The 27,730-nt window shown below is 44.6% G+C and overlaps 1 protein-coding gene across 2 annotated transcripts in view; it reads left to right on the forward strand.

Annotated features, from left to right (window-relative positions):
* Window positions 1-10,725: 10,725 nt before the first annotated feature.
* The window catches only part of GTPBP3 (GTP binding protein 3, mitochondrial), a 28,721-nt gene continuing 11,716 nt past the window's right edge, over window positions 10,726-27,730 (forward strand). For both annotated transcript variants that reach the window (XM_032238782.1, XM_032238787.1), the window contains exons 1-5: window positions 10,726-10,904; window positions 16,141-16,367; window positions 23,090-23,176; window positions 23,294-23,496; window positions 26,774-26,846. In XM_032238782.1, the coding sequence (XP_032094673.1) occupies window positions 10,837-10,904; window positions 16,141-16,367; window positions 23,090-23,176; window positions 23,294-23,496; window positions 26,774-26,846 (658 nt within the window). In that variant the 5' untranslated portion in view covers window positions 10,726-10,836. The remainder of the gene's footprint in view (window positions 10,905-16,140; window positions 16,368-23,089; window positions 23,177-23,293; window positions 23,497-26,773; window positions 26,847-27,730) is intronic.

Consider the following 27,730-nt stretch of genomic DNA (forward strand, 5'->3'; position numbering starts at 1 on the left):
AAGGTGTAGTCCCAGTTTAAAATTAAAATTGGATTAGGTATCCCATTCTTTCAGGGAATTCTTTAATCTGTACCACACCTATTACCATGGTTTCCTCTAAATCCTTGCATTTCATGACCTCCATCCTTATTTCCCTGCCTTGACTTGACTTCAAATAACTTCACATCCTAAAGGTCAAGCAGTTATTTCTAGACTCCTTCCAGAACAGGTGTAACTAGAGATAAATCTTCCTTTTGCTGATTTTATAAATAAGGCAAAGGTAAAGGTTTCCCTCGCACGTAAGCGCTAGTCATTCCCAACTCTAGGGTGGGTGTGCTCATCTACATTTCAAAGCCAAAGGGTCAGCGCTGTCTGAAGACGTCTCCGTGGTCATGTGGCCGGTATGACTAAATGCCGAAGGCAAATGGAATGCTGTTACCTTCCCACCAAAGGTGGTTTCTATTTTTCTACCTGCATTTTTCATGCTTTCGAACTGCTAGGCAGAAGCGGGGACAAGTCACGGGAGCTCACTCCATTATGCGGCACTAGGGGTTCAAACCCACCGACCTGCTGACCTTTCTGATTGACAAGCTCAGTGTCTTAGCCACTGAGCCACCACATCCTTACATTTATTGTAAGGTACTTTACCTTATAAAGTACCTCACCATAAATGTGAAGGAAGTGAAGTCACCAAAGACTGACCCACTTTGAAGTTGATTTTTGGGTGGATAAGAAACTAGAAAACAGTAGTAGCTCATGGGAAAGAATGGGGAAATTCATCTGGTGTAGATATAATTTCAAAAGCCATAGAAACATGGCACTTGATGTCCTAAAGTGGATGGTTTCAAGTTCCAGCTGATCTAACTGATATCAAAAAAGGTAAGCAGGATTGAACCTAGATAGTAGTTTGATGGAAGACCACCAGGAAATCTCTAGACTAGGAAATTGAGAAAAACAGTAGCAAACTAACTCCATACAGGTAGTCCTTGAGTTACGATGACAATTGAGCAAAACAAAACAAAAAGTTGCTTGGCAAAGCAGTTGTTAATTGAGTTTTGCCCCATTTTACGATCTTTCTTCCCACAGTTGTTAAGTGCATCACTGCAGTTGTTAAGATAGTAACACAGTTGCTAAGTGAATCTGGTTTTCCCACTGACTTGTGCTTGTCAGAAGGTCACAAGAGGTGGTAATATGACTCAGGGACACTGAAACAGTCATAAATATGAGTCAGTTGCCAATGGTCTGAATTTTGAACATGTGACCAGGGGGATGCTGCAATGGTCGTAAGTGTGAAAAAAGACCATAGGTCACTTTTTTCAGTGCTATTGTAACTTTGAACCAGTGGTAGGTTGCAGGCAGTACGCCCGGTACAGGCGTACAGCACCTGTGCGACACTCCGCTGAGCAGCTGAAGCGTCACCGAGGCTTGCGGAGGCGGCAAGACGCATGCACACACCCATGTGGATCCGGAACCCACCACTGCTTTGAACGGTCATTAAATTAGCTGTTGTAAGTCAAGAACTACTGCTGCCAATGGCCATGATTATGCAGTTATCAGGAGTCAAGCATCACTCAGAAGTATTTATAGGTAGTCCTTGACTTACAACCAAGGTTGGGACCAGAATTTCCGTTGCTAAGTAAGATGCTAGGCAAATCGCACCTGGTTTTATGCCTTTTTTTTGCCATGGTCATTAAGGAAATCACTGCAGTTGTTAAGTGAATCATGCAGTCATTAAGTGCATCCAGTTTCCCCCATTGACTTTGCTTATTGAAAGATGGCGGGAAAGGCCGTAAATGGTGATCTCATGCTCTTGGAATGCTGCAGCCATCCTAAACACATGGTGGTAGCTAAGCGTCCAAATTTTAATCATGTGACCGTGAGGGATGTTATGATGGTCGTAAGTGCAAGGTCAGGTCCTAAGTCATTTTTTCCTTACGATTGTAACTTTGGTCACTAAATGAATGATTGTAAGTCAAGGGCTATCTGTACCATATAGAAATGGCTTCGCCAATATATTGTACTAGTTGGATACTCTTGCTTCGCTACAGAACTATGTGATCGGGCTTGATAAATTGACAGTTAAAGCTTGAACATTAATGAGTAGTTAAGATAGGCTTCTCCTCTCCCCTTCTCTCCCTCAGGCTTGTCCCACTGATCCTCTCCTATTCCCTTTCTCTCCCTCAGGCTGGTCCCATTGATCCTCTCCTATTCCCCTCTCCCTCAAGCTTGCCCCACAGAAGCCTCTCCTATGTTATCCCGTCCTCTCCCTTTCAGGTGGGGTGGGGAAGTAGAATGTCTAACTCCTTAGCATTAGAGCGTTTTCCAGGTGGGGAGTGGGAGTAGAGTTTAGACAAAGCCTGCAGACCAGAGGAGTCACGTGCTGGCCATGCCCATGTGCAAGTGGCAGTTGAAACAGAGTTCTTTTCAGGTGGGGAGGGAGAGTAGAACATCTAGCTCTTTAACATCCGAGTGTGTTAATAATAATATAAGAAGTACTAATGATCTGATGGTCATTCCAAACAGTCCTTTATTAGCAGGCACCTAGAAGCCAAGAGGAATATACGTGCCAAATTTCAAGTTTGTAGGTTTTACGATTCTGGAGATTTCGTGATTTCGCTTATCTATAGATAAGATTTTGTTAGTTACAGTTCATTGATGTTTAGAGTATCATATTATGCTACTATATATAATCTAATAAATGTCAAGGTAACACATATGTCTTTGTCATTTAAAACACAGGGGGGAGGTAAGGGGGGAGCCAAATGATTATTTGTCCACGACGAAGTAATAGTGTCATTCTGTTTGCTTTGCAACATAACGTTTGGCCTCAATTGTGGTCGTAAGTAAAAGGCTACCTATACTTGTATTATTCATGATCACCTCCTTGAGTTACTGAAAAAGTACAGGTAGCCCTCGACTCACAACAGTTCAAAGTTGTTGAACTGTTCTAAGTTACAACAGCACTGAAAAAAGTGACTTATGACTGGTTTTTACACTTACTCCCATTGCAGCATCCCTATGGTTACGTGATCAAAATTCAGGCACTTGGCAACCGATTCATACTTATGACGGTTGCAGCATCCCGGGGTCATGTGATCACCTTTTGTGACTTTCTGACGAGCAAAGTCAAGAGGAATCCAGATTCACTTAACAACCACGTTACTAACAACTGAAGTGATTCACTTAACAGCTGTGGCAAGAAATGTCATAAAATGGGGCAAAAATTCAATTAACACATGTCTCACTTAGTAATGGAAATTTTTGAGTGCAGTTGTACTCATAACTCGAGGACTACCTGTAATAAATGCAGGATAAACCTCTAGGACACAAATAAAGAAGTACTACAACCACATCATGTTTTTATTCATTTCCCCTGCCTACATGCAAGGGTGCCTTTCTTTTGCACACACAAAAACTATCACTAGAAAGGCTTATATTTGGTACAGAACAATTACTAAACTTGTTGCATCGTCAGTTGGCTGTGGTGAGTTGGCTGCAGCGAGTTGTTACATTCCGAATGCCTCTATATCACTGATTATTCATCTTTGAGGATTAGGAGGAAGCTAACAAAATTTCAGCCAGACTTATTTTAGTTACAAACTTTACTCCAAAGATACCAGTTGGAGAATTCTGGCTCCCAACATCAATTACACTACACATTAGATCAGTGATGGCTCACCTTTTCCAGACTGAGTGCCCAAAGTGACGCACGCGTCCCCGAACTCCCAAAATGCAATGAGTGCGCACCACGCATGCACACTGCCCCCGCACATGTGTGCCCATCCCCCACAACACTCATCCTCTGCACATGCGCACACATCCCACTGCACAAACCCCCTCCCCCCAGCACGTGCACCACCTTGCACATGCGCGACAGAGACCCGAAGACCCGCTGGCTGGTGAGAGGCGCATGTGCATGTGCAGTGGAGCTGAACTGGGGACATGGCTCACGTGTTCACAGAGAGAGCACTGCATGCCACAGGTTTGCCATCATGGCATTAGATAGTTCTATCTATAGGCACCTCACTATTCATTAAATGCCTTTATGCAACATGTGCCTTAGCTCCAGGCAGCTCCCAAAAAATATAATTAAAACAGCAAAGAATGTTTAAATGAAACCTCAAAACATTATAGATTTCATAATGGTCGTTTAATTCATTATAAACCAATAAAATGGCCCCAATCTTGTTGGGGGATTTGGGGTGTTGAAATCCAAACATCTTACATTTGCCGTTTTTTAAAAAAATACCATAGTAGAATAAAGGGCATGACTAGGCTAATCTTCCTGTTAAGAGTTACCGTGAGCATTTTATGAAGTAATGATCTCAAGCACCGCCATATTTAGGCCTGATTCAGAAACTGTGACATGTCATTCAATTCTGGCTTTGTATGGCCAATCATAATTATTTGATAACCATGATTAAACCATGAGATAGCAGAACACACTGCTCCTTCACAGGTGACGGCAAAACTATGGTGAGGTAAAAGATTTAGCTTCTTCTTTGGTAATGACCAGAAGTGGGTATTCAGCCAATTCTGACCAGTTCTGGAGAACCGCTAGCAGAAATTTTGAGTAGTTTGGAGAACCGGCAAACACCACCTCTGGCTGGCCTCGCCCCCATCTATTCACTGCCTCCCGAGTCCAGAGGTGGGTTCCTACCAGTTTGCATCTATTCGGTAGAACCAGTTCATCAAATCTACTGAACCGGTTAGAAGAGGTTCCACCAGTGGACCTGGAAAGCAGGCCACACCTACAGAAGAGGTTCCAAAATTTTTTGAAACCCACCACTAGTTATTGGATATGATTATTCTACACTATCATGCTCATATTTATAAAACTCAGTGACTCTGTGAAAGGTAAGGATGACTACTGCGTTTGTGGTGCAATCAGAACATTCTGTGTTGAAGTTGTTTTAACACAAACCAGATGCCTTTTTAAAAAACAAGTTTACATCATATTCTTATGCATGCCAGTGTTGTGTGTGAGGTAATTTAAGATGGTTCTGACAAGTTTCGTTGGCATCTTCATATCCGGTCACATGGGTGGCAAGCTACTCCCATCCGGTCACATGGGTGGCAAGCCATTCCCACAAAGGAGGCCACACCCACAGACTAGGTTCGAACAATTTTTGAAACCCACCACTGCCCGAGTCCCAGCTGATCGGTGTCCCAGCTGATCGGCTGGGTCTTCTTCTGTTGCCCTGCACAGGAGAACAAGAGCTGGAAAGCAGGTTAGCGGGTGGGGAGGGAATGAGGATTTTATAGTATCCTTCCATTGCCATGCCCACCAAGCCCCGCCCACAGAGCCAGTAGTAAAAATTGGAATCCCACCACTGGTAATGGCATTGCATTAATAAAATAAAGGGTATTTGAGAGAGGGCAACCTGCCAGCAAAACCACCAGTATTTGAGCTGCTGGGACCCTGTCCCTTAAAGACCTCCCTAGCCCGCACAGCAACTGGTGCCTATAAAAGCTGAGCAGAGGCATCTGGGTGTGGTGGTTTTGGAGTGGGAGGAAAAGTGGTTTGGTTATGGAAGTGAAGCCTGAAGCAGCAAAGGCAAATAGATTGTTCTCCAGGAGTAGGACTCAGAAGGAATACTGGTAGCCCTCAACTTACAACCACAACTGAGCCCAACATCTCTGTTGCTAAGTGAGACAGTTAAGCGGATTTTGCCCCATTTTATGACCCTCCTTCCCACAGTTGTTAAGTGAATCCCTGCAATTGTTTAGCCATTGGTTATAAAATGAATCCGGCTTTCCTTTTGACTCTGCTTCTCGGAAGGTTGCAAAAGATGAGGATCACAAGGTCCAGGGACATTGCAACTGTCATAAATACATGCCAGTTGCCCAGCTTCTGAATTTTGATCATGTGACCATGAGGATGCCGCAACAGCCTTAAGTGCTAAAAATGGTCATAAGTTCACTTTTTTCAGTGGCATTGCAACTTTGGCCACTAAATGAATTGTTGTAAATCAAGGACTATCTATAGTAGTGGAGGAGCAGCGATAGGAGCTACAGGAGAAGTAGGAAAGAGTGGAGTAGCAGGCAGTTAAGTATTAGCCTTTGAGAGACCTATGTGGTTGTTTTGGCATTCTGGGGTTTTGGAGTCCAATGACCTGAGTGTACAGGTAGTCTTCAACTTACAACCATTTGTTTAGTGACTGAAGTTACAATGACACACAAAAAAGGGACTTATGACTGGGCATTGCACTAACGGTCATAGCAACATCCCTCGTGGCCAGGCGATCGAAATTTGGATGCTTGGCAATTGAACAATATTCATGACTGTTGCAATATCCGGGGGTTCATATGCAGAGGTGGTATTCTTCCGCTTCAGGCGAACCAGTAGTGGCAGCGGCAGGAGGCTCCGCCCACCCACCCAGACATCATCACGGACGCTCTGCGCATGTGCAGAAGTGCAGCGCATGCTCCGGGTTCACAACCGGTAGTGAAAATAAGAGGATTTCATGCTTGGTCATATAATCCTCTTTTGCGACCGTCTGACAAGCGAAGTCAATGAGGAAGCCAGATTCATTTAACAACCATATTACTATGGTTTAACAACTGCAGTGATTCACTTAACAACTGTGGCATGAAAGGTCATAAAATGGGGCAGAACTCAACTGTCTTGCTTAGCAACAGACATTTAGGCCTCAATTGTGAACATAAGTCAAGGACTACCTTTAGTTTAAAAGAACCTCCGAGAGTGCTGTATACAAATAATTATCAGTACCATAGTGGCCTTGGCTGCAATTTCTATTTGATTTAAAAAGAAAAGCCGCCTCTGATTATTTGTATCTGACACTCGCTTTACACTTTCCTAAATTAGATGCATTCTTATCTCAGTTTTCATAAACCTGCATTGCCTGGACTTTCCCTTTATTCCAAGCTTTACCCTGCTCTCAAAATAATTTGGAAAGTTAAAGATAGAGACTCAATTCAAATATAAAACCTTAAAGGTAAAAGTTCCTCTCGCACACATGTGCTAGTCATTCCCAACTCCAGGGGACAGTGCTCATCTCCGTTTCAAAGCCAAAGAGTCAGCGCTGTCTGAAGACATTTCCAGGGACGTGCAATCAGGGGAGGCAGAGCCTCACCACTGTCATCATGAAAAGAAAAAAAAATGTAAAAGGAAAAAGGCAAGAGTTGAGGTCAGGCTGAGCTAGTTGCTGCCAGAGTCACCATGGATGGCTCTGCTTAGTGCTTGTTTTAAAAAGCCTCTAAAAAAGTGCCCTCTACAGGAGGTGGCAGGAGAACGACGTGCCTCATCTAGTCTGACTTTTTATGATCACTTGAGCAGAGTTAAGCAAGGGTTAAAAGCCGAAAAATTTCTGACGTAGATGAGGCACGTCATTCTCCTGCCTCCTCCTATAGAGGTTGCTTTTTTAAAGGCTTTTTTAGACAGTTAAGCAGAGTCATCCACATGGTGACTCTGGCAGCAACTAGTCCAGCCTGACCTCAGCTCTTGCCTTTTTCCTTTTACATTTTTTTTTTCTTTTCATGATGGCAGGCAAGAGCAGAGTTGAAATCCACTCTGAAACAGCTGGAAAAGGTACATGTAGGGAGGGGGAGGAATTCAAACTTCATCCTCCTGGTGCAACTGTCTGTCTGTGTGTGTGTGTGTGTGTGTGTGTTTGAGAGAGGGGGGAGGGAGCATATTGAGACAGTTCTTTAGTTTATGCACTATGTAACAATCTAATACCATGCCTTTGGGTCTTCTGAAATTTTAACTATCCAATCATAAGCAAAAACAATGTTTTCAGTAGAATGAATTTCCACTTCTACTTACACCTGCCAGCCAAAATGCTGCTAGTGGTATTGCTAACATGGGCTGAGGAGAAAAACCTAAATTTTCTGAATCCTGGTGCAACTTTGTCTGTGTGTGTGTGTGTTTGTGTGTGTGTGTTTGAGAGAGGGGTAGGGAAGGAGAGAGGGAGGAAGGAGGGGAAGGGAGAAGAAAAAGAAAAAGAAAGAAGGAAACCTATTTAGCAAAGGAGAGAAACAAATGCTGTCGCTTTAAATCGGAACTAAGCATGCCTGGCTGTGGAATTCTGGGAGCTGAAGTCCACAAGTCTAAAAAAATTGCTGCATCACCAGCCATACACCTCACCTCACGTCACTGAACATCTCTGTGGTCATGTGGCCAACATGACTAAATGTCAAAGGTGCATGGAATGCTGTTACCTTCCCACCAAAGCTGGTCCCTATTTTTCTACTTGCATTTTTACATGCTTTCAGGGACAAGTAACAGGAGCTCACTCTGTTATGCGGCACTAGGGATTCGAACCGCCAAACTGCCGACCTTTCTGCTTGACAAGCTCAGCGTTTTAGCCACTGAGCCACCCCAATAAAACCTTATGAAACATAAAACTTTCCATTCCCATTTTTCTGCAATAAGGAAATAATTGGACTATCTTCCAAGATTTTTGTTAGGTTAAAACAGGGTTTATTAACCTTGGCAGCTTTAAAATGTGTTGAGTTCAACTTCCATGGCTCTAGCTGGGGAATTCTGGGAGTTGAAGTCCACACATCTTAAAAGTTATCTAGGCTGAGAAATACTGGGTTAAAAAGGTAACATCACCCTTATAATACGCTTGATGTCTGGTGATTTTAAGGCAACAGTCAGGCTGCTTTCTTGGCAACAATATGGAAGCAGTTCACCTTTATCTTCAGCTAGTCTTTATTTGCTTGGCAACCTTCTTTGTGGCCTCCCATCCAAGCACTACAGAGATCTGATTCCGCTTACTGTAGCTTTTTAAAGATCAGCCAAGGGTGGCTACATGCTGCCACCTACTGAGAATCTTTGCTTTTAGAGATGTTGTAGTTAAGATTCTAAAAAAAAAATTCTGCTCAACTTTACTCCAGTCCTTTTCACAGAAATAATGCATTCACACAGGTAAGATCGTAGCACATTATAGGAGGATAAAAGCCAAAAGCAGGATGGAGGAGAAACCAGCAAGTTTTAAAAAGACGTGTTGGAGTAGAAAAGGGAAATTCCAGCTCAAATTTTCATGCTCGTAAATATTTTTATATATGGGCGAATCACTTTTTTCTCAGATCTAATAATCTACCTGAGGCTGTGGTTCTAAAGATAAAAAACACAGTGAGGTGGAAAAGCTGGGATGTGGCTTGAATTCCTTGGGGGCCCATAAATAAGTACATAATAAAATGAATAAGCAAAACTAAATAAGCCTGCAGATGAAAATAGTTATGATAGTCAGATGAGCTCATTTTCTCTAGTTTACCGGCTCCAGATGTTAAAGTTGGCGAGCCTAAAAAGCATGATAGGTGAATTGCATCACGTATTAGGGCCAACATAACTGTTTAAGTACCCAAACACTACAATCATCTCCTAAATCAGAGGTCTCTAACCTTGGCAACTTTAACCCTTGGTGGACTTCAACTCCCAGAATTCCCTAGCCAGCAAAGTCAACAGCTGCTTTAAGCACCCAAACACTACAATCATCCCCTAAATCGGGGGTCTCCAATCATGGCAACTTTAATTCTGGGAGTTGAAGTCCACCAGGCTTAAAGTTGCCAAGGTTGGAGACCCCTGCCCTAAATCATGATCGGCCTCATGTCTCTCCAGTTTGTATTTCTAGGAAAAAGGTCATGTCCAAATCAGGATGTTATGACTTTTGTGTTGATCAAGTGGGAGGAGGCTTTTTTGTGAAATATATAATTTTAATCACCCCCCCTCTGAAACATTCTTGGCAAATTCTAGATTAAATCCGTTTGGGGCTTTGAGTTTTAAACCTTGCCATTCCGTCTCCCTCTCGGCCACGTCCTAGTAAGCGGTCATTTCCGCGGTTTTAAGTCTGGAGGGGGGGAAAATAAAGATTCAAAGCATCCTCCTCCTGCAGCGCCAAGCGGCGGAGGAAACCTCGGATAATAAAATTTATGTTTCTCATGCCCGGCTGTTTTGCGGAAGGGCGATTTTTTTTAAATGTAGGTTTTCTTGCAGCAAACCACCAGAACTGCGGGGAAGCGGGGTGCTACAATGTGGTTTGCGCGAGCCCAAAAAAAATGTAGAAGCGTAGTATTGTAGCAACAGGTTTAAAATAAATCAGCAATAAAATTATACTGCTCTTCTATTTTAGGGCTACCCGCTCGCTGCCAGGGACCTTCCAAGAGCTTCCCACCACGCGGAGCAAGGCTGCTACGTCATCTCTCAGCTTGCGGATGCGTGCATGCCTCTTCCACCTAAGGGAGGCGATGTACAGACAGGGATTGACTTGGTCTCAGATCCACCACCTGCCCTGCAAGACTACGCCTGAGCATACGAAGAGTGCGTGTTGAATCGCCTTCTCCCCAACAGCAGCCTCGTGTCATCTCGTTTAAAAAAATCCTACTTCTAGGCTTCCTTTACTAACTCCTCCCTTTAATATTCGATCATCGTAACCATCCCGAATTGATTTTTTTAATACTGCACACTCCTCCCAAGAAGAACCTCACCTTTAAAAAAAAAGCGCTGAAGGTTATATTGAATTATGCAAGATTACTCTGCAAACGTATTGTTTATATTCCCTTTGTAAGCGGACTGAAACAAATCGATCCCCCACGCAACGAAGACGCATATAGCGCTTTGAGTTACGGAGCCCGCTATACAATAGCTATAAAAGGGAGAACGTGGCGCCCCGCCCTTTCCGAAGCCCCGCCCTCTTCCCTCTCGACCAATCACGTTGCAAAAAGGGCACGTTGCCCTCAGTTGAAGCCAAAAGCGAACGTCAGGTCGTGGTAGCAAAGGAAGCGTGGGGTTCTTGCACAGGGGAGAAAGGCTGGATAGGATGGAGCCGGGGGAGGGCGATTGGCGGGGGGAGAAAGGGACGATTTTGTTCTAATTCCTTCTGGGAAGCGATGTGGCCTTTTTTGCAGAGAAGGCTGTGGCCTGTAAGGAATCGAAGGGTCTGCAAGCTCTTCTGCAGGTGGGTGGCTCTAAATAGCTAAGTTTCGCCTTTGAAAAGACACGTGAGAAAAGGTGCTTTTCTTGGTGTGCAATTCTCTGCGGACAGGTTTAGAGTAACAGGTGGAAAAGGACCTTGGAGGTCTTCTAGTCCAGGGGTCTCCATCTTGGCAACTTTAAGACTGGAGTTGAAGTCCACAAGTCTTAAAATTGCCAAGGATGGAAACCCCTGGACTAGTCCACCCCCTGCACAAGTAGGAGACCCTATACCATTCTGGACCAAATGTCTGTCCAATCTCTCATGAACGGAGGGAAATATATTTGTGTCCCAGGATAATGTTGGAGGATCCAGTCTGGGTCGGTCATCGGGACCACAGGTTTTGTCTTCTGAGCTTTTGGATCATCAGAGAAGTTATTTGAGGATGGGCTCTAGCACAAGCCCAAAAGCTGGGAAGCAGTGGCCAACCCAGATTGGCTCTTGTCCAATCTCTTCTTTAAAACTTCCAGTGATGGAGCACCCAAAAGTTCTGGAGGCAAGGTGTTCCGCTGATCTATAATTCTAACTGCTAGGAAATTTCTCCTTAGTTCTAGGTTGGGTTCCACCACAAAACCGCATTCGACTAAAGCGCACTCGACGAAACCGCGTAGCTGACGTCATCACAGGACGACAACAGCGCGGAGACAGAAGCATGCTGTAAACGCTAAACCTAAAATTAACCCCTAAACCTAAACCTAACCCCCCTAAACCTAATCCCCCTAAACCTAATCCCCCTAAACCTAACCCTAAACCTAACCCTTAACCTAACGCTAAACCTAATCCTAACCCTTAACCTAACCCTAACCCTTAACCTAACCCTAACCCTAACCCTTAACCTAACCCCAAAGCTAACCCTAAACCTAACCCTTACCTTAACTTGAATCGGCTTGCTTTCAAAGCGCTATTTAAAGCGCCCTTCTTTCTCCGCGCTCGCTGTTGTCGCCCTGTTGATGACGTCAGCGACGCGGTTTAATTGGGCGCGCTTTAGTCGAGCGCGGTTTTGTCGTGCCACGCTAGGTTGATTCTCTCCTTGATTAGTTTCCATCCATTGTTTCTTGTCCTACCTTCGGGTGCTTCGGAAAATAAGTTGACTCCCTTTTTTGTGGCAGCCCCTCAAATATTGGAACACTCTGTTGCTCTTTCAGAGTCTCAACATCTTTTTTATATGGTGGTGACCAAAACTGGATGCAATATTCCAAATGGAATTCTGCCTGCTTCACCGTTGCCTTCTTTTCTAAAAGAGCCAGTCCTTTGTAACAATTGCATAGAAAACAGAAATCCAACAGAAGAGAAAGTTGCCTCTTTAAGTTATAAGCTTCAGGAGCATATTTCACTTTTCTCTGTTGGCCAGCTTTCTAGTTCTTAAAGATTCCAAGAGTTCCATGGAGTGACAGGATAACCCTACATGTATAAAATTGATGAGTGACCATCATATGTAGTCTAGACATACTTTTACTCTTAACTCCTCACCCATGAGGAGAAATGATATATGCTTCCCTGGAACTCCTTGCAGAAAAGTAGAGTTACAGTGTTACTGTCAGCCTTGCAAGGTAGTCCAGGCAAGAGGTATGTCCATGAGTATTGCATAGTCTTTATTGTAAGGTTACATTAACAGAATCTTGTAAGTCTAAGGATAGATCTCTCCCCTGTGACATTTGCAAACCAAGAAGGGGGTGGAGGTGTCCCTTCTGAGATGTTTGCCACACCTCTATGGCTTCAGTAGGCTCAGTAGCCTCTTATCTCACTTGCCTAATCTGCAAAAGTCACTACATATCACTACAATTGCTTATTTTATTTTACACTCTGTTAAGAATCTGAGGTTGGCATCACTGACCCTTGTATTTATTTATCAGATTAGGATTTAGACTTTTCTTATGGTGATTGTTGTTGCTGTTATTGTGAAGTCATGTCCGACCCATCATGACCTCATGGACAACATTCCTCCATGCCTTCCTGTCCTCTACCATCCTCTGGAGTCCATTTAAGCTCACACGACTGCTGTGGTGACTCCATCCAGTCACCTCATTCTCTGTTGTCCCCCTTTGCCCTCAATCATTCTCAGCATTAGGCTCTTCTCCAGTGAGTTCTTCCTTCTCATTAGGTGGCCCAAGTATTTGAGTTTCCTCTTCAGGATCTGGCCTTCTAAAGAGCAGTCAAGGTGGATCTCCTTTAGGACTGACCAGTTTGATGGCCTTGCAATCCAAGGGACTCGCAGGAGTCTTCTCCAGCACCATAATTCAAAGGCCTAAATTCTTTGGCGCTCAGCCTTCCTTATGGTCCAACTTCCACAGCCATACATTGCAACTGGGAAAACCATAGCCTTGACGTGTAATAATTGAGTATCTACTTCTCTCCACTTTATCTTCACAAGATAGGAGGAAACTTGCTGTAAATTTGGGGTTCCAGTAATTTGGGCTCACATAACATTTTTGATCAAGTGCCTGATTACTTTATCACAACACCTTTTAATTCATTCATTAAGGATGGTCAGTATTTGAATGAAGGCAAATATATGTTTCCCAGGAAAACATTGCAGGATCCAAACTGGATCTGTCACTGGGACCAAAGGTTTTGTCTTCCGAGCTTTTGGACTTGCATCCTCAGGGAACTTCTCCCTAGAAGAATGTGTGCTTTGGGCTATACAATATGTAATATTTATGTGGTGTCTGGTTGTGTGTGTTTTTTTAGTTGTCGATTGGTGTGTTGATGACCGGCTATTGGCTGTTGTTTCTTGTGCTGCCAAGTCCTTGGCTCCTAAGCACCTGATCAGCACTCCTCTTGACTGACAAGGGACCCATTTCCCAGGCTTCAATCATTTTCCTGGCTATCTTTGTACCTGCTCGGCCAACAATCTTAGTAGCTGCAAAATTGAAGGTTCTTTGTAATGTGAGGCTACCAATGAGTTTGGGTTGCCTTGTCTGACTGCTCACTTGTGTTCTTACAATGTGGTGGTAGGCTTCCTCCCCTTCTGTCCTACCCAGCCACAGGGGCAATCCATGCAGGGGATCTGGTAGATTACATTAGAAGTATCTCCTACCTCCAAGCGATCTTTGCAATGCATGATTTGGATTCATATGGTAGCATCTGGGCGGTCCGTGATCCCCACTTGCAGATCTACTGCTTCTTAAATGTTTTTGATGTATGCCAGGGTGTGTCATATACCGTAGTTGGTCTTGTAAGAGCCAAGATGGCGCAGTGGTTAGAGTGCGGTACTGCAGGCTACTTCAGCTGAATGCTAGCTGCAGTTTAAATCTCACCGGCTCGAGGATGACTCAGCCTTCCATCCCTCCGAGGTGGGTAAAATGAGGACCCAGATTGTTGGGGGCAATAGGCTGACTCTGTAAACCGCTTAGAGAGGGCTGTAAAGCACTATGAAGCGGTATATAAGTCTAACTGCTATTGCTATTGTGTCTTCTTTCTTCCTTTCTCTCTCCTGTGTGTTGCTCACGCATCTTGTAATGGATGCTATTGTGGATACTCATTCTGCTTGAATTGTTCATGTAGGTACCAGCTTTCCAGTTGTTCAACTTGCTGGGCACTACAGTGGGTGCTCACGCTGCCATATAGTATTCTGACACAACTCTTTGTGTATGACAGTGGATGGTTACTCTTGAAACTCAGAATGTCTGGGGTGTTAATGGCCTTCTATAAACCCTGATTTCTAGGCTTCCGTCTTTCTGTATGGTGAAAAGCACATCTAAAAATGGCTGTTTCTTCCTCCATTGTGAACAGTATATCTGGGAAGATGGAGTTCAGTAGGGTATGAAAGTCTTTCAGTGCATTTCTTCTTCTGATGACAAATGTGTCATCCACATGGTGGCACCAAAATCGAAGTGTGTAGTCTTAAAATGCACCGTGTTCTACCGTGATTCCCCCAAAATATGACCTACTTAGAAAGTAAGTCCTAGCTTGATTTTTACATGTGCAGCTAATATAAGCCCTACCCCCAGAGGTGGGTTGCTAATTTTTTTACTACCAGTTTGCTCATGGACGTGCTTCGCAGAACTGTCTGGGCGGGTGGGCGGAGCCTCCTCCTGCTGCTACTAGTGGTTCTCCTAATCTGGGCCAAACCAGGAGCAAGACACCTTTGCCTACCCCCAAAATAAGCCCTAGTTAAGACCCTGCCCACTCCAGGGTGCATGGGTAAAAATTAAGCTAGGGTAGGGATGGGGGTGGGGGGTGGAGCTGCCCTACTACAAGTGGTGGGTTCCTGCCAGTTCTAACCTCTTCTATAGAAGAGGTTCCACAAATCTACAGTGCCATTTAGAACCGGTTCCAGCTCCCTCCCCCCATCCGTCTGCACACCATCAAAATGAAGAGCGAGAGGAGGAATTCTGGGAGTTGAAGTCCACAAGTCTTAAAGCTGTCAGGTTTAAACACCCCTGGGGGTTTTTTCTCTAAAAGGTTAGGGGTGCAAGGATCTTGTAACTTAACAGCTTTAAGACTTGCACACTTCAAGCCAGAGTTCCTGAGTCAACATCACTGGAGGAGGAATTCTGGGAGGTGAAGTCCATAAGTCTTAAAGCTGTCAATTTTGAGCACTCATGGGGGGGGGGGGGTTCTAAAGGCTTAGGAGTGCAAGGGTCTTGTAACTTGACAGCTTTAAGACTTGTGTGCTTCAAATGCCAGAGTTTCTGAGCCAACATTTCGGTTGCTAAGCAAGAGCGCTGTTAAGTGAGTTTCACCACATTTTACAAGTTGGCCACGCCTACCCAGTCACATGGCTGGTAAGCCACGCCCTCCCAGTCACATGGCCAGCAATCCACACCCACCCAATCACATGGCCGGCAAGTCACTCCCACAAAGCAGGCCACATCGACACAAGAGGTTCTAAAAAATTTTGAAACCCACCACTGCCTACTACCTACCTTCGGATAGTTGCAGCCACACTTCGCATTCCTCGGACGATTTCTTCTGCAGCCAGCAAGGCTTTCCTGAAGGCCTCTGTAGCTGATAACAGAGCTCCAGATTGATTGCATGAGCGTCCCTTTTATTTGTTCATACATTTCTCTTTTGAATGCGAAGAAGATACGTTGACAGTATTGGAGTGGCTGCGTGATTTATGTCCCCCTTTTGGGCTGCTATGTGGATGACACGTTTGTCATCATCAAAAGAAATGCACTAATTTTCATATATGATCTCGTGTTGATCTCTTGTTTTCTAGCCTGATGCCTTAACCACTAGACCAAACTGACTCTCTTTTTCCCTTCCTGTTTTTCAGGTTATATTGCCAGGCTGCAAAGAGGGACACCATCTTTGCCTTGTCTTCCGGCCAAGGAAAATGTGGAGTGGCTGTGATTCGAACCAGTGGCCCCGCTAGCCGTTCAGCCTTGCTCTGCATGACTGGGACAAAGAAGCCACCACCTCCCAGAACAGCTACTTTACGTAGGATCTGTGATCCCAGCTCTTGTGAGATCCTGGACCAAGGCCTTGTACTCTGGTTCCCAGGTTAGAATTTTAAAGTACCTAAGCAAATTCAATTTTGTTTACTACCGGTTCTGTGGGCCTGGCTTGGTGGGCATGGTATGACTGGGGGGGGGGGGCATGGTTTGGTGGGCGTGTCAGGGGAAGGATACTGCAAAATCTCCATTCCCATTTGAGTCTGGGGCCAGCCAGTTTGCCAGTTCTCCAAATTACTCAAAGTTTTTGCTACTGGTTTTCCAGAACCCGTCAGAACCTGCTGGATTTCACCCCTGTACCTAAGCATATCTATTGTATTGATTCTTGTCCAACATTAAAGTTTATAAAGTACATAATTCTCTGTTGTATTACCAATGTCCTTCTCAACTGAATAGATCTGTGATGGCACACAGCACCCTCTCTGATGGCATGCGAACTGTTGCCCCAGTTCAGCTCTGCCGCACATGCGTCCATGCATCCCACCAGGTAGCGGGTCTTTGGGTCTCTGCCGTACATGTGCGTGGGGTGTGGGGCGGGCTGTGAGAGCATGGACAGGGGTGCAGGGTGTATGGGGTGGCACATGTCCAGGGCCTGTGGGCACATTGCATTTTGGGGGTTCAGGTCGTGCGCGCATTTACACATGCACTTTGGGCACTCATTCTAGAAAAGGTTAGCCACACTGGAGTAGATTGATATGTAAAATAATTGTAAACACCCCCCCCCCCCATGATAAGGTCAGAGTTCTAATATGAAAGCATTAGATTTTGGATACTTATTGGAGGGATCAAAGAGAGGGAAATGTTGGGTTCAGCTGTGCTAATAATTTTAAGAACTAACTGTATGTTATGGCGTTACGGTCACTTGTTATAATCAGTGAAGGCTGGACCTATCAAAATATAGAGGACTCTGAAAATATATGGAAACTATTAACAAAACATGAGCTTAATGTGGGAAATCAGGAGAGTGTGAGTAAGCAGCTCAAGATTGCCACACTTTGATGCTCTGTGGTATAAGAGTGAGAAAAAGAGAATGCTATTAGGTTTTCAGTACTATATCAGCCCTTCAAGGTAGATTAGGTATTGAAACAAATAAATGAGAAATATGGGAATTCTACTTCAGCTACATTGTGGTAAGAGAAATTAATTCTTCTCTGTTGATTTAAAAAATCCACTATGTACTAACAATTAATATGTTTCTATTAAGTATTAGGGACGCGGTGGCTCAGTGGCTAAGACACTAAGCTTGTCGATCAGAAAGGTCAGCAGTTCGGCAATTTGAATCCCTAGTGCGTGTAATGGAGTGAGCTCTCATTACTTGTTCCAGCTTCTGCCAACCTAGAAGTTCAAAAGCTCAGGCCAACCTAGCAGTGCAAGTAGAAAAATAGGAGCCACCTTTGGTGGGAAGGTAATAATGTTCCCTGCGCCTTCGGCGTTTAGTCATGCTGGCCACATGACCACGGAGATGTCTTCAGACAGCGCTGGCTCTTTGGCTTTGAAACGGAGATGAGCATCACCCCCTAGAGTCGGGAACAACTGTATATATGTGCGAGGAGAACCTTTACATTTACCTATTAAGTATTAGAGCATTAGATACTGGTTAATAGTAGAATAATCCTCTTGGAAGCCCAACTTGTTCTTCCACCAGGAGGCTCTCATGTTCCAATCAATCTCTCCACTTCTCATTCACTCAAACACAAACACACACACACACACGCACACACAGTCTGACATTGCAACACATTTGCAGTTAATTAAGCAAACCGATGAGTCTGTAATTTGTTGAATTCCCTTTTGTAAAGATGGGAATTATCATTACAAGTAAATAGGCATACAGGCATATTTATCCATAAATATAAACAGTGAAGCCAAAATTGGTGCCTACCAAGTTGAATTACTTTTAATTAACACAGGAATTGAATCATTGTGGAGCCTTTCCTGGTCTTAAATAAGCAATTAAGTTCTTATCTTCAGCAGGACCAACTGCCAAGCTTGTAGAGGTCTTTTATAAATGGCTTTTTAGAGCCAAATATTCATCTTTTCACATTTCCTTAAAATGCTTCAGGTGGAATACGGCCATTTAGAATAGAACAGAATAGAATAGAATTCTTTATTGACCAAGTGTGATTGGACACACAAGGGGATTTGTCTTTGGTGCATAAGCTCTCAGTATACATAAAGAAAAAATAAAATATATCCATCAAGAATCATAAGAGGCAACACTTAGTAATAGTCATAAAATACTAATAAGCAATCAAATCATACTAGGAGACAATAAAACAATATAAATTGTAAAGATACAAGCAACATGGTTATAGCCATGTGGGAAGAGATAGGTACTAGGAAGGAAGAGAATAATAATTGTAATATAGTCTTAGTAAATAATTTGACAGTGTTGTGGAAATTAGTCGTTTAGCAGAGTGATGGTTTTTCGGGGGGAAAACTGACTTGTGTCTAGTTGTTCTGGTGTGCAGGGCCCTATAGCATCATTTTGAGGGCAGAAGTTGAAACAATTTATGTCCAGGATGTAAGGGGTGTGTAGATATTTTCACAGCCCTCTTTTTGACTCATGCATTATACAGGCCCTCAATGGAAGGCAGATTGGTAGTAATTGTTTTTTCCGCAGTTCTAATTATCTGTTGCAGTCTGTGTCTGTCTTGTTTGCTTGCAGAGCCAAACCAGACAGTTATAGATGGAATAGTGCCGTTTTTAAAATGACCTCTGGGATATGCTAAAAAAATGAATAAGTCCATCCTTGGTTCTAACTGCTTGTATTAAAACCATCCCCCAAATCCTTCATAGCAGCATATCTCTTGTATTTTAAAAAAATGTTTATAGAGCCACACCTTCTCTGAAAGGTTCTGCAGTGGTGTTATGCTCTCATTAGCTTTGTGGGCCTTGTTATTTCTAATAAGCACTTTTTTATTTGCTGTTTATGCTCAGTTGGGTTCCCCTAGGTCAGGGGTCAGCAATCTGTGGCTCTTTCCTGCCTCTACTGTGGCTCCCTCACCAGTCCGGGCCACAATTTTGAGAGGAGCTTCCGGGAGGGGGAGGAGCACAGTGCGCCAGGAGAAGACTCTATGGCCAGGGGAGGGTTTTCCAGTTGTCTCCACAATTGATAGGGCTTTCGGTTATGACAGGGAGAGGAAAAAGTATGCTGCGCTAGGAGGAAACTCTATTTGATTTTTTTTAAAATTTGATTTATTTGGCTTGTATGCTGCCCTATTCCCGGAAGACTCAGGGCGGCTAACAATAAAAAGGGAAGGGGGGTACAAAAATAAAAAACAACAATTTAAAAATTCAACAACAGTCGTAACATCGGATAGGGCTGGATGATTCAACAGCCCCAGGCCTGCCGGAACAGCCAGGTCTTAGTTGCTTTGCGGAATGCCGGAAGGGTAGTAAGGGTCCGGATCTCAATGGGGAGATCGTTCCATAGAGCCGGAGCAGCCACAGAAAAGGCCCTCCCCCGGGGAGTCGCCAGCCGACATTGGCTGGCAGATGGAACTGAACTTCCGGGCAGCTCCAGAATTGAACAGGGGGCTTCCGGTTAGGACCTTTGTGGCTCCCGGTGTTTTCTTTTCTGTGGGAAACGGGTCCAAATAGCTCTTTGAGTGTTTAAGTTTGCCGACCCTTGCCCTAGGTCAGTGATGGCTAACCTTTTTGTCGTCACGTGCCAAAAGCATGTGCACACGCGTGACACTCCCACGTGTGCATGCACCCATAATTTAATGCTCAGGCAACACACACACCGCCCCCTGCGCATGCGCTGCAGAGACCCAAAAATCAGATGGCTGGCGGGAGGCGCACACGCATGCACAGTGGAGCTGAGCTGGGGCCACAGCTCGCGTAACTGCAGTGAGGGCTCTGTGTGCCCCCTGTGGCACGTGTGCCATACGTTCGCCATCACGGCCCTAGGGTAGTAATTTTTGTAATTCTTGCCCTAAATTGTTACAGGAATCAAACATTCAGATGGAATCTGGTAACCTATGAAGGAAGAAGGCACATGCCATGACGGTTCTGAAGAAAATTGGTGGTTGCTATCAAGCCCAGTTGAAGCAACTAGTTAATGCAACAGGATCCCCCACCCACCCCTTTGAGGGAAAACATGAAACAGAGAAAGACCTTGAACATGAGGCTACCACATGAAAGATGTCACGTTTAATTAGACTGGAAGGAGGTTGTTTCTCAGACTGAACAACAAGAAGTACAGATTCCACTAGTACAGACACTACATAATTCAGGGGTGAACTGTTGAGTTTTTGCGTCTTCTTTGAACGTGGATGTATTTCTGCAGACATTTCATTACTAGGTTAGATTATCAGGGCATGGAAGAATGATGACATCATTGAGCCTAGTAATGAAACGTCTGCAGAAGGCCACCCAAGCTCAAAGAACACCATGAACCCAGCAATTTACAAAACAGAGCAAATTACCTGCCACAATAAAGGAACAAGTAGCATTCCTTTTGGTCCTAGCTCAGTCTGGGACTGAAATTCTGCCTGGTGATCATTTTCATTGGTGCCCTTTGGAATGCATAGATTTCATTCTGTTTATTTATTTGTATTGTTGTTGTTTCTATGCTACTCCACTCCAAATGGCTTTGAGCATTCTGCAGTAAAAGTAAGGATTAAAATAACAGACCAACAAAAAACCACAATGATACAATCCAAAAGAGAGGGGGGGGAGGGAAGAGGGGGAGTGAGAAAGAGATAGAGATGGATGGATGGATGGATAGAGATGGATAGATACTCTTCCAAATCTCGATGGAGAAATTCATTTTGGAGCAGGTGATTTGCAGTATAAGCAGGTCATAAGCCATGTAGGACTTTACAAGTAAGAAATTTAGTGTCTCGAACTGCACCTGGAAAATTCAGTTCCAGATGTAGAGGCATTGTATTAGTCAAGCTAAACATGTTCATCACTGCCTGGCTACTGCATGCTAAACCACTGCAAGCTTCCAGAGGGTCTTCAAGGGCATTTGCGTTTAGACCAGTGGGGAAAATCAAAAAATCTTACTACCGGTTCTGTGGGTGTGGCTTGGTGGGCATGGCAGGGGAAGGATACTGCAAAATCCCCATTCCTACCCCACTCCAGGGAAAGGATACTGCAAAATCCCCATTCCCATCTCACTCCAGGGAAAGGATACTGCAAAAATCCCCATTCCCAACCCATTCGAGGGGAAGGATATTGCAAAATCTCCATTCCCACTCCACTCCAGGGAAAGTTTATGCAAAATCCCCATTCTCAACCCCCTCCAGGGAAAGTATACTGCAAAATCTCCATTCCCACCCCGCTCCAGGGGAAGGATACTGCAAAATCCCCATCCCCACTCCACTCCAGGGGAAGGATACTGCAAAATCCCCATTCCCTCCCCCCTCCAGGGGAAGGTTACTGCAAAATCCCCATTCCCACCTCACTCGAGGGGAAGGATACTGCAAAATCTCCATTCCCAACCCACTCAAGGGGAAGAATACTGCAAAATCCCCATCCCCACTCCACTCCAGGGGAAGGATACTGCAAAATCCTCATTCCCACCCCACTCCAGGGAAAGGATACTGCAAAATCCCCATTCCCACCTCACTCAGGCTCATGATAGCCTTCTTCTAATACCCGAAGTGCTGTCTCAGGAAAAAGGGCATTGAGGTATATTCTCCATACCACCTGAAGGCAGGATAAGAAAAAATGGGGGGAAACTCTTCAGAGGGAGATCCCACCTGGAAATAAGAAGAAATTTCCTGGCAGAACAATTAATGAATGGATCAGCTAGCATCCCTGAGTTGTGGGTGCTCCATTGCTGGAGGTTTTCAAGAAAAACATTGGAGATCCATTTGTCTGGGATGATATAAGGACTCTTGCCTTGATCAGAGGGTTGGATTAGAAGACTTCCAAGGTCCATTCCTGTTCTGACCGAGGCTTCCCAAGAGTTCTTCACCTAAGAAACTTGCTTGCTGGATCTAAATCTATTTAATTTGGGGCCTAGGACAGATGTTTGCTTGTGCCTAACCACAGCAAAAGTGTTCTGACTTTGGCTTCCCCAAACCACGAAACAACTCCTTGTCTCGACAAAAAACCCTTTTATTAATTTGCTGTAAATTCTGCTCATTCATATCCAGCAAAGTCTTTTAAGGGAGGATTTACAGTCACAGACCTTCTCTGGCTTGGAGAGCTGCCAGGCCGATATCTACAAAACTGGCCAAGGAGTCTTGGAGTGTCACGAACAAGTTAAGCGAACTAATTGTCTCCTGCAAACTCCACTCCCCTTTTGCTCCTCTTTTATTTCCTCTGGGAGGGCCATTCATCGCTGGCCTCACTCCCAAGTTGACCCCTGTTCTTTAGCTGTTCCCATCGTCTGGCAACTCTGTGCATGTGCACACTGGGAACAGGCTCCAGCTGTTTGTCTGCCTCACTGATGTCTGATGCTGAAGGCAGCTGATAGCTGACATATGCCTCTGGCCTCCTCTCTGCCTCTGACACAGAGCCCTTGTGTGAGCCTTCTGCAGCCTCCAGGACTGGCCTATGTTCCGCCCCAGCCTCCTCACTGCCCAAATCTGATGCCAGCTCCACTGCCCACTGGCTGCTGGCTGGCCACAACAGTTCCAGCCCTGTGAGTCTACATTCCTAAGTTTCTTCAGCCACCAGAAAATCTCCCTTGAACTCTGTTAAGGGATGAAGCAGAAGACTCCCTCTGAGGAACTGAATGGGTTAGGGTTAGGGTTAGGGTTAGACCTTGTGATGTATTGAGTTAATTCCAACTTTGTTATTTTTCCTCAGGACCAGGTAGTTTCACAGGCGAGGATAGTGTTGAGTTCCATGTGCATGGTGGCCCAGCTGTGGTGAGCGGCGTCTTGAATGCTTTGGGTGAGTCTTTCAATATTCTGGCTAATCCTTCTTTCCCAACCATTCTGCAAGGGAAGGTTATCTCTTTGCTGGGGAAGCAGTAAAGGATCCCAGTGGGGAGTCTCTTCCTGATTTCAGGTGTACTTCCTGAGCTGCGCTTTGCTGAACCTGGAGAATTCACCAAACGGGCCTTCCAGAATGGCAAGCTAGACCTGACGGCTGCTGAAGGCCTAGGAGACCTGATTCATGCGGAGACGGAAGGCCAGCGTCGGCAGGCCTTACGTCAGATGGACGGGGAATTGGGTCAGCTCTATCAGCGTTGGACTGACACCCTCACAAAGGCAAGGAGCAAGGCTGAGTGTATGCGTGTGTTTAGAAGTTTTAGAAACCGGAGCATCTCATTTTATTTGTGTCTTAAATTTATATGCTGCCCGTATTCAAAGCTCCTCTGGGTCAGGAGTGGGTTTCTGCCAGTTCTAACCTCTTCTATAGAAGAGGTTCCACAAATCTACAGTGCCGTTTAGAACTGGTTCCAGCTCCCTCCCTCCGCCCGTCTGCACATCATCAAAATGAAGAGCGAGAGGAGGAATTCTGGGAGTTGAAGTCCACAAGTCTTAAAGCTGTCAAGTTTGAACACCCCTGGGTTTTTTTTAAAGGGTTAGGGGTGCAAGGGTCTTGTAACTTGGCAGTTTTAAGACTTGCGTGTTTCAAATGCCAGAGTTTCTGAGCCAACATTTTGGTTGCTAAGCAAGAGCATTGTTAAGTGAGTTTCACAGCATTTTACAAGTTGGCCACTCTCACCCGGTCACATGGCCGGCAAGCCACTCCCACAAAGCAGGCCACACCTACAGAAGAGGTTCTAAAAAATTGAAACCCACCACTGCTCCGGGTGGCTTATAATGTAGTAAAAATAGAAATATAAAAACGATGATTAATACAGGCAGTCCTTGACTTACAACCACAACTGAGCCCAAAATTTCCATTGCTAACCAAGACAGTTAAATGAGTTTTGCCCCCATTTTACGACCTTCATTGCCATAGTTGTTAAGTGAACCGCTGCAGTTGTTAAATTAGTAACACGGGTTGTTAAGTGAATTTGACTTCTCCATTGACCTTGCTTGTCAGAAGGTTGCAGGAGTGGGATTCAGCCGGTACGGACCGGTTCAGGTGAACCAGATGTTAATTTTACATCTGGTTCACCAAAGTGGTAGTTGCAAGGACTGACTGGCCCTCCTCTCCCTTCCCAGGAGTCCATCACATGGTCCAATCTTCTTCTTCCACGCTGGCATCTCCACCCAGCTGATTCCAGTCAGGTGCAGAGGTGCAGAGACAAAAGATGACCTTGGGCTGCTAGAAAAGAATGACAACAACACATTCCACAATTCTACTCCTTTCTATTCCCCCCTCCCAACTACTAGACTAATGAAACAGCATAATGAAATAAGAGAGAGTGTGGCAGGCCAAAGATCCTAAAAGGGATATAACTGCAGGCCTGACAAGTAACTTGATTGTTAAGTGAATCTGGCTTCCCCATTGACTTTGCTGGTCAGAAAGTTGCAAAAGGTGATCACATGGCTCTGGGATGCTGCAACCGTCATAAATATGAACCAGTTGCCAAGCTTCTGAATTTTGATCACGTGACGATGGAGATGTTGAAAAGGTCATAACTATGGAAAATGGTAATAAGTCACATTTTTCAATGCCGTCTTAACTTTGAACAATCATGAAATGAATTGTAAGTCAAGGACTAGCTTTAGTTCTCCAGAAACCTAAGGTCCAAATTTGTTCTTTTCAGGGGAAGGAGGACATGGATTTTGCCTTCACCCTTTAAGAGTCATAAGCATGTGACAAGAGGAACTGTTGTAATTACTATTTAATACTATAGGATACTGGCTATGTATAGTATACATGTGATTGTATGTTATGAAAACGGAAAATAAAATTTAAACAAATAAAAGGGGGGAAAAAGGAAAAAAAATATAAAGAAAAGATAAATTAATCAAGAGTCATAAGCATGTGCTCTCCAAAAGGTGCATGAATTACTCCAGCCAGCCACACAACCAGGAGCTAATCATTGTTGTTGTTAGTTGCAAACTCGTGTCCGATCCATCATGACCCCATGGACAATGTTCCTCCTGGTCTTCCTGTCTTCTACCATCCTCTGGAGTCCATTTAAGCTCAGGCCGACTGCTTCAGGGACTCCATCCAGCCACCTCATTCTCTGTCGTCCCCTTCTTCTCTTGCCCTCAATCGTTCCCAGCATTAGGCTCTTCTCCAGTGAGTCCTTCCTTCTCATTAGGTGGTCAGAGTATTTGAGTTTCCTCTTCAGGATCTGGCCTTCTAAAGAGCAGACCGGGTTGATCTCCTCTAGGACTGACCGGTTTGAATCCCTTGCAGTCCAAGGGACTCACAGGAGTCTTCTCCAGCACCATAGTTCAAAGGCCTCAATTCTTTGGCACTCAGCCTTTCTTATTGTCCAACTTTGCATGCATTGCAATTGAGAAAACCTATAAGCAAACCTAGCATAGCTTACTTAAAATATGAGCCACTTGTGTGCTGCAGCTGCCAAAAAAGCTAGCACACTTCTAGGCTGCATTAACAGAGGGATAGAATCAAGATCACATGAAGTGCTAATAAGACTTTATAATGCTTTAGTAAGGCCACAATTAGAATACTGCATCCAAATATGTTGAGACTCTAGAAAGAGTGGAGAGAAGAGCAACAAAGATGATTAGGGAACGGGAGGCTAAAACATTTAAAGTACGGTTGCTGGAATTGGGTATGTCTAGTTTAATGAAAAGAAGAACTAGGAGTGACATGGTAGCCGTGGTCCAATATCTAAGGGGCTGCCACAATTTTCCAAAGCACCTGAAGGCAAAACAAGAAGCAATGGGTGGAAACAAATGGTGAAATCCAAACTTTTTTACTACCGGTTCTATGGGCGTGGCAGGAGAAGGATACTGCAAAATCTCCATTCCCTCTCCACTCCTGGAGGAAAGATATTGCAAAATCTTCATTCCAGTCCCACTCCGGGGCCAGTCAGAGGTGGCATTTGCCGGTTCTCCGAACTACTCAAAATTTCCACTATTGGTTCTCCAGAGCCTGTCAGAACCTGCTGAATTTCACCTCTGGTGGAAACTAATGAGTAGAGAAGCAATCTATAACTAAGGAGAAATTTCCTGAAAGTTAGTACAATTAATCAGTGGAGCAGCCTGCCTCCCAGAGTTGAGAGGGCTCCATCGTAGGAGGTTTTCAAGAAAAGAGTGGATAACTATTTTTCCAGGATGATATAAAGATTCCTGCCTTGGGCAGAGGGTTGGACTAGAAGACCTTCAAGGTCCTTTCCAGCCCTATCTGCTGCTATACTCATTTCATGCTTTGAGTGTCTAAGCTGATGTAGGAGGTCATACCAGCTCATAAAACTTTATGCCTTTTAATAGAATTAGCCCGTCAGAAAAGGCACTATCAGACTCATTTATTAGATTAGACTATTACTCATTTATATGGAACAATCATCAAATATTCCATAAATATTTAAACATCCTTTCTCTGCAGCCTTCTCCCCCTCCTCCTCTTTCCCCCTGAAGAAAAATAGTTCTGAGTATTTTTCTTCTGCAGACCCTGGCTCATCTGGAGGCCTACATCGACTTCAGTGAAGATGACAATATTGAGGAAGAGGTCCTTGCTCAAGGTGGGTCTTCTGTCTGCTTGGGGGTGGTGGTGAGGGGCAGGTGAGTCCTCAGGGTGTGGTCAAGAAAGGCAAGATGTCAGCCACAGTGGCACAATCCAAGCAGCATCTACCGTATTTTTCAGAGTATAAAATGCACCTTTTCCCCGCTAAGAGAGGGTGAAAATTTGGGTGCATTTTATACACCAAATGTAACCCCACGCACTCACCAGCCCCCACCCTTTGGCCTCTGCCTCCCTGCAGTTTACCTCCTTGCAGCAAATGGGGAAAATGGGGCTTGCGGAGGCTGCAATAGGCTATGGCAATCCCTGCAGCCTGAAACAGCTGATGATTGGGAGGCTCCTGCAGAAATTGATAATGAAACTTGCTGTTTGCTGCAGGAGGCAAATTCCTGGGAGGCAGAGGCATTTCCCCCCCCCCCCCCCGTTTTCCTCTCCCAAAGCTAGGTGCAGCTTATACTTCGGAGCGTCTTATACTCTGAAAAATACGGTATTTACATGACACACACACATAAAAAGTGACCAGAGCTTCAGTAGCTCAGTTGTGGCCATCCCCTTGTGTTTTTAAATCACTCCTTGCACATACCTGCTACAGTTCTTGTACACCCCTGTGATGGTTCTTTTCGTTTTCTTTGGAAATTGCTGTTAGAAACACACTGAGGCCAAGCTGCCTTTTGGGGAACACGTCCCAGGAAATCCCAGAGGTGTTTGGACTTACCTGGACTTACTTTCTTTTTCCCCCCCTTGAAGGCATTTTACTTCTCATCCAAGAAGCTTCTTCAGTTCTGGCTTTAGGATATGGAATTCTCCACCACTCAGCCAGAACCGAAGAAGCTCCTTGGATGAAGAGCAAAACATCTTCAAGGAAGAAAATGAAACAAAACAAAA

Source organism: Thamnophis elegans, chromosome 1, assembly GCF_009769535.1.
Source record: "Thamnophis elegans isolate rThaEle1 chromosome 1, rThaEle1.pri, whole genome shotgun sequence".
In the NCBI taxonomy this organism is placed as follows: domain Eukaryota; kingdom Metazoa; phylum Chordata; class Lepidosauria; order Squamata; family Colubridae; genus Thamnophis; species Thamnophis elegans.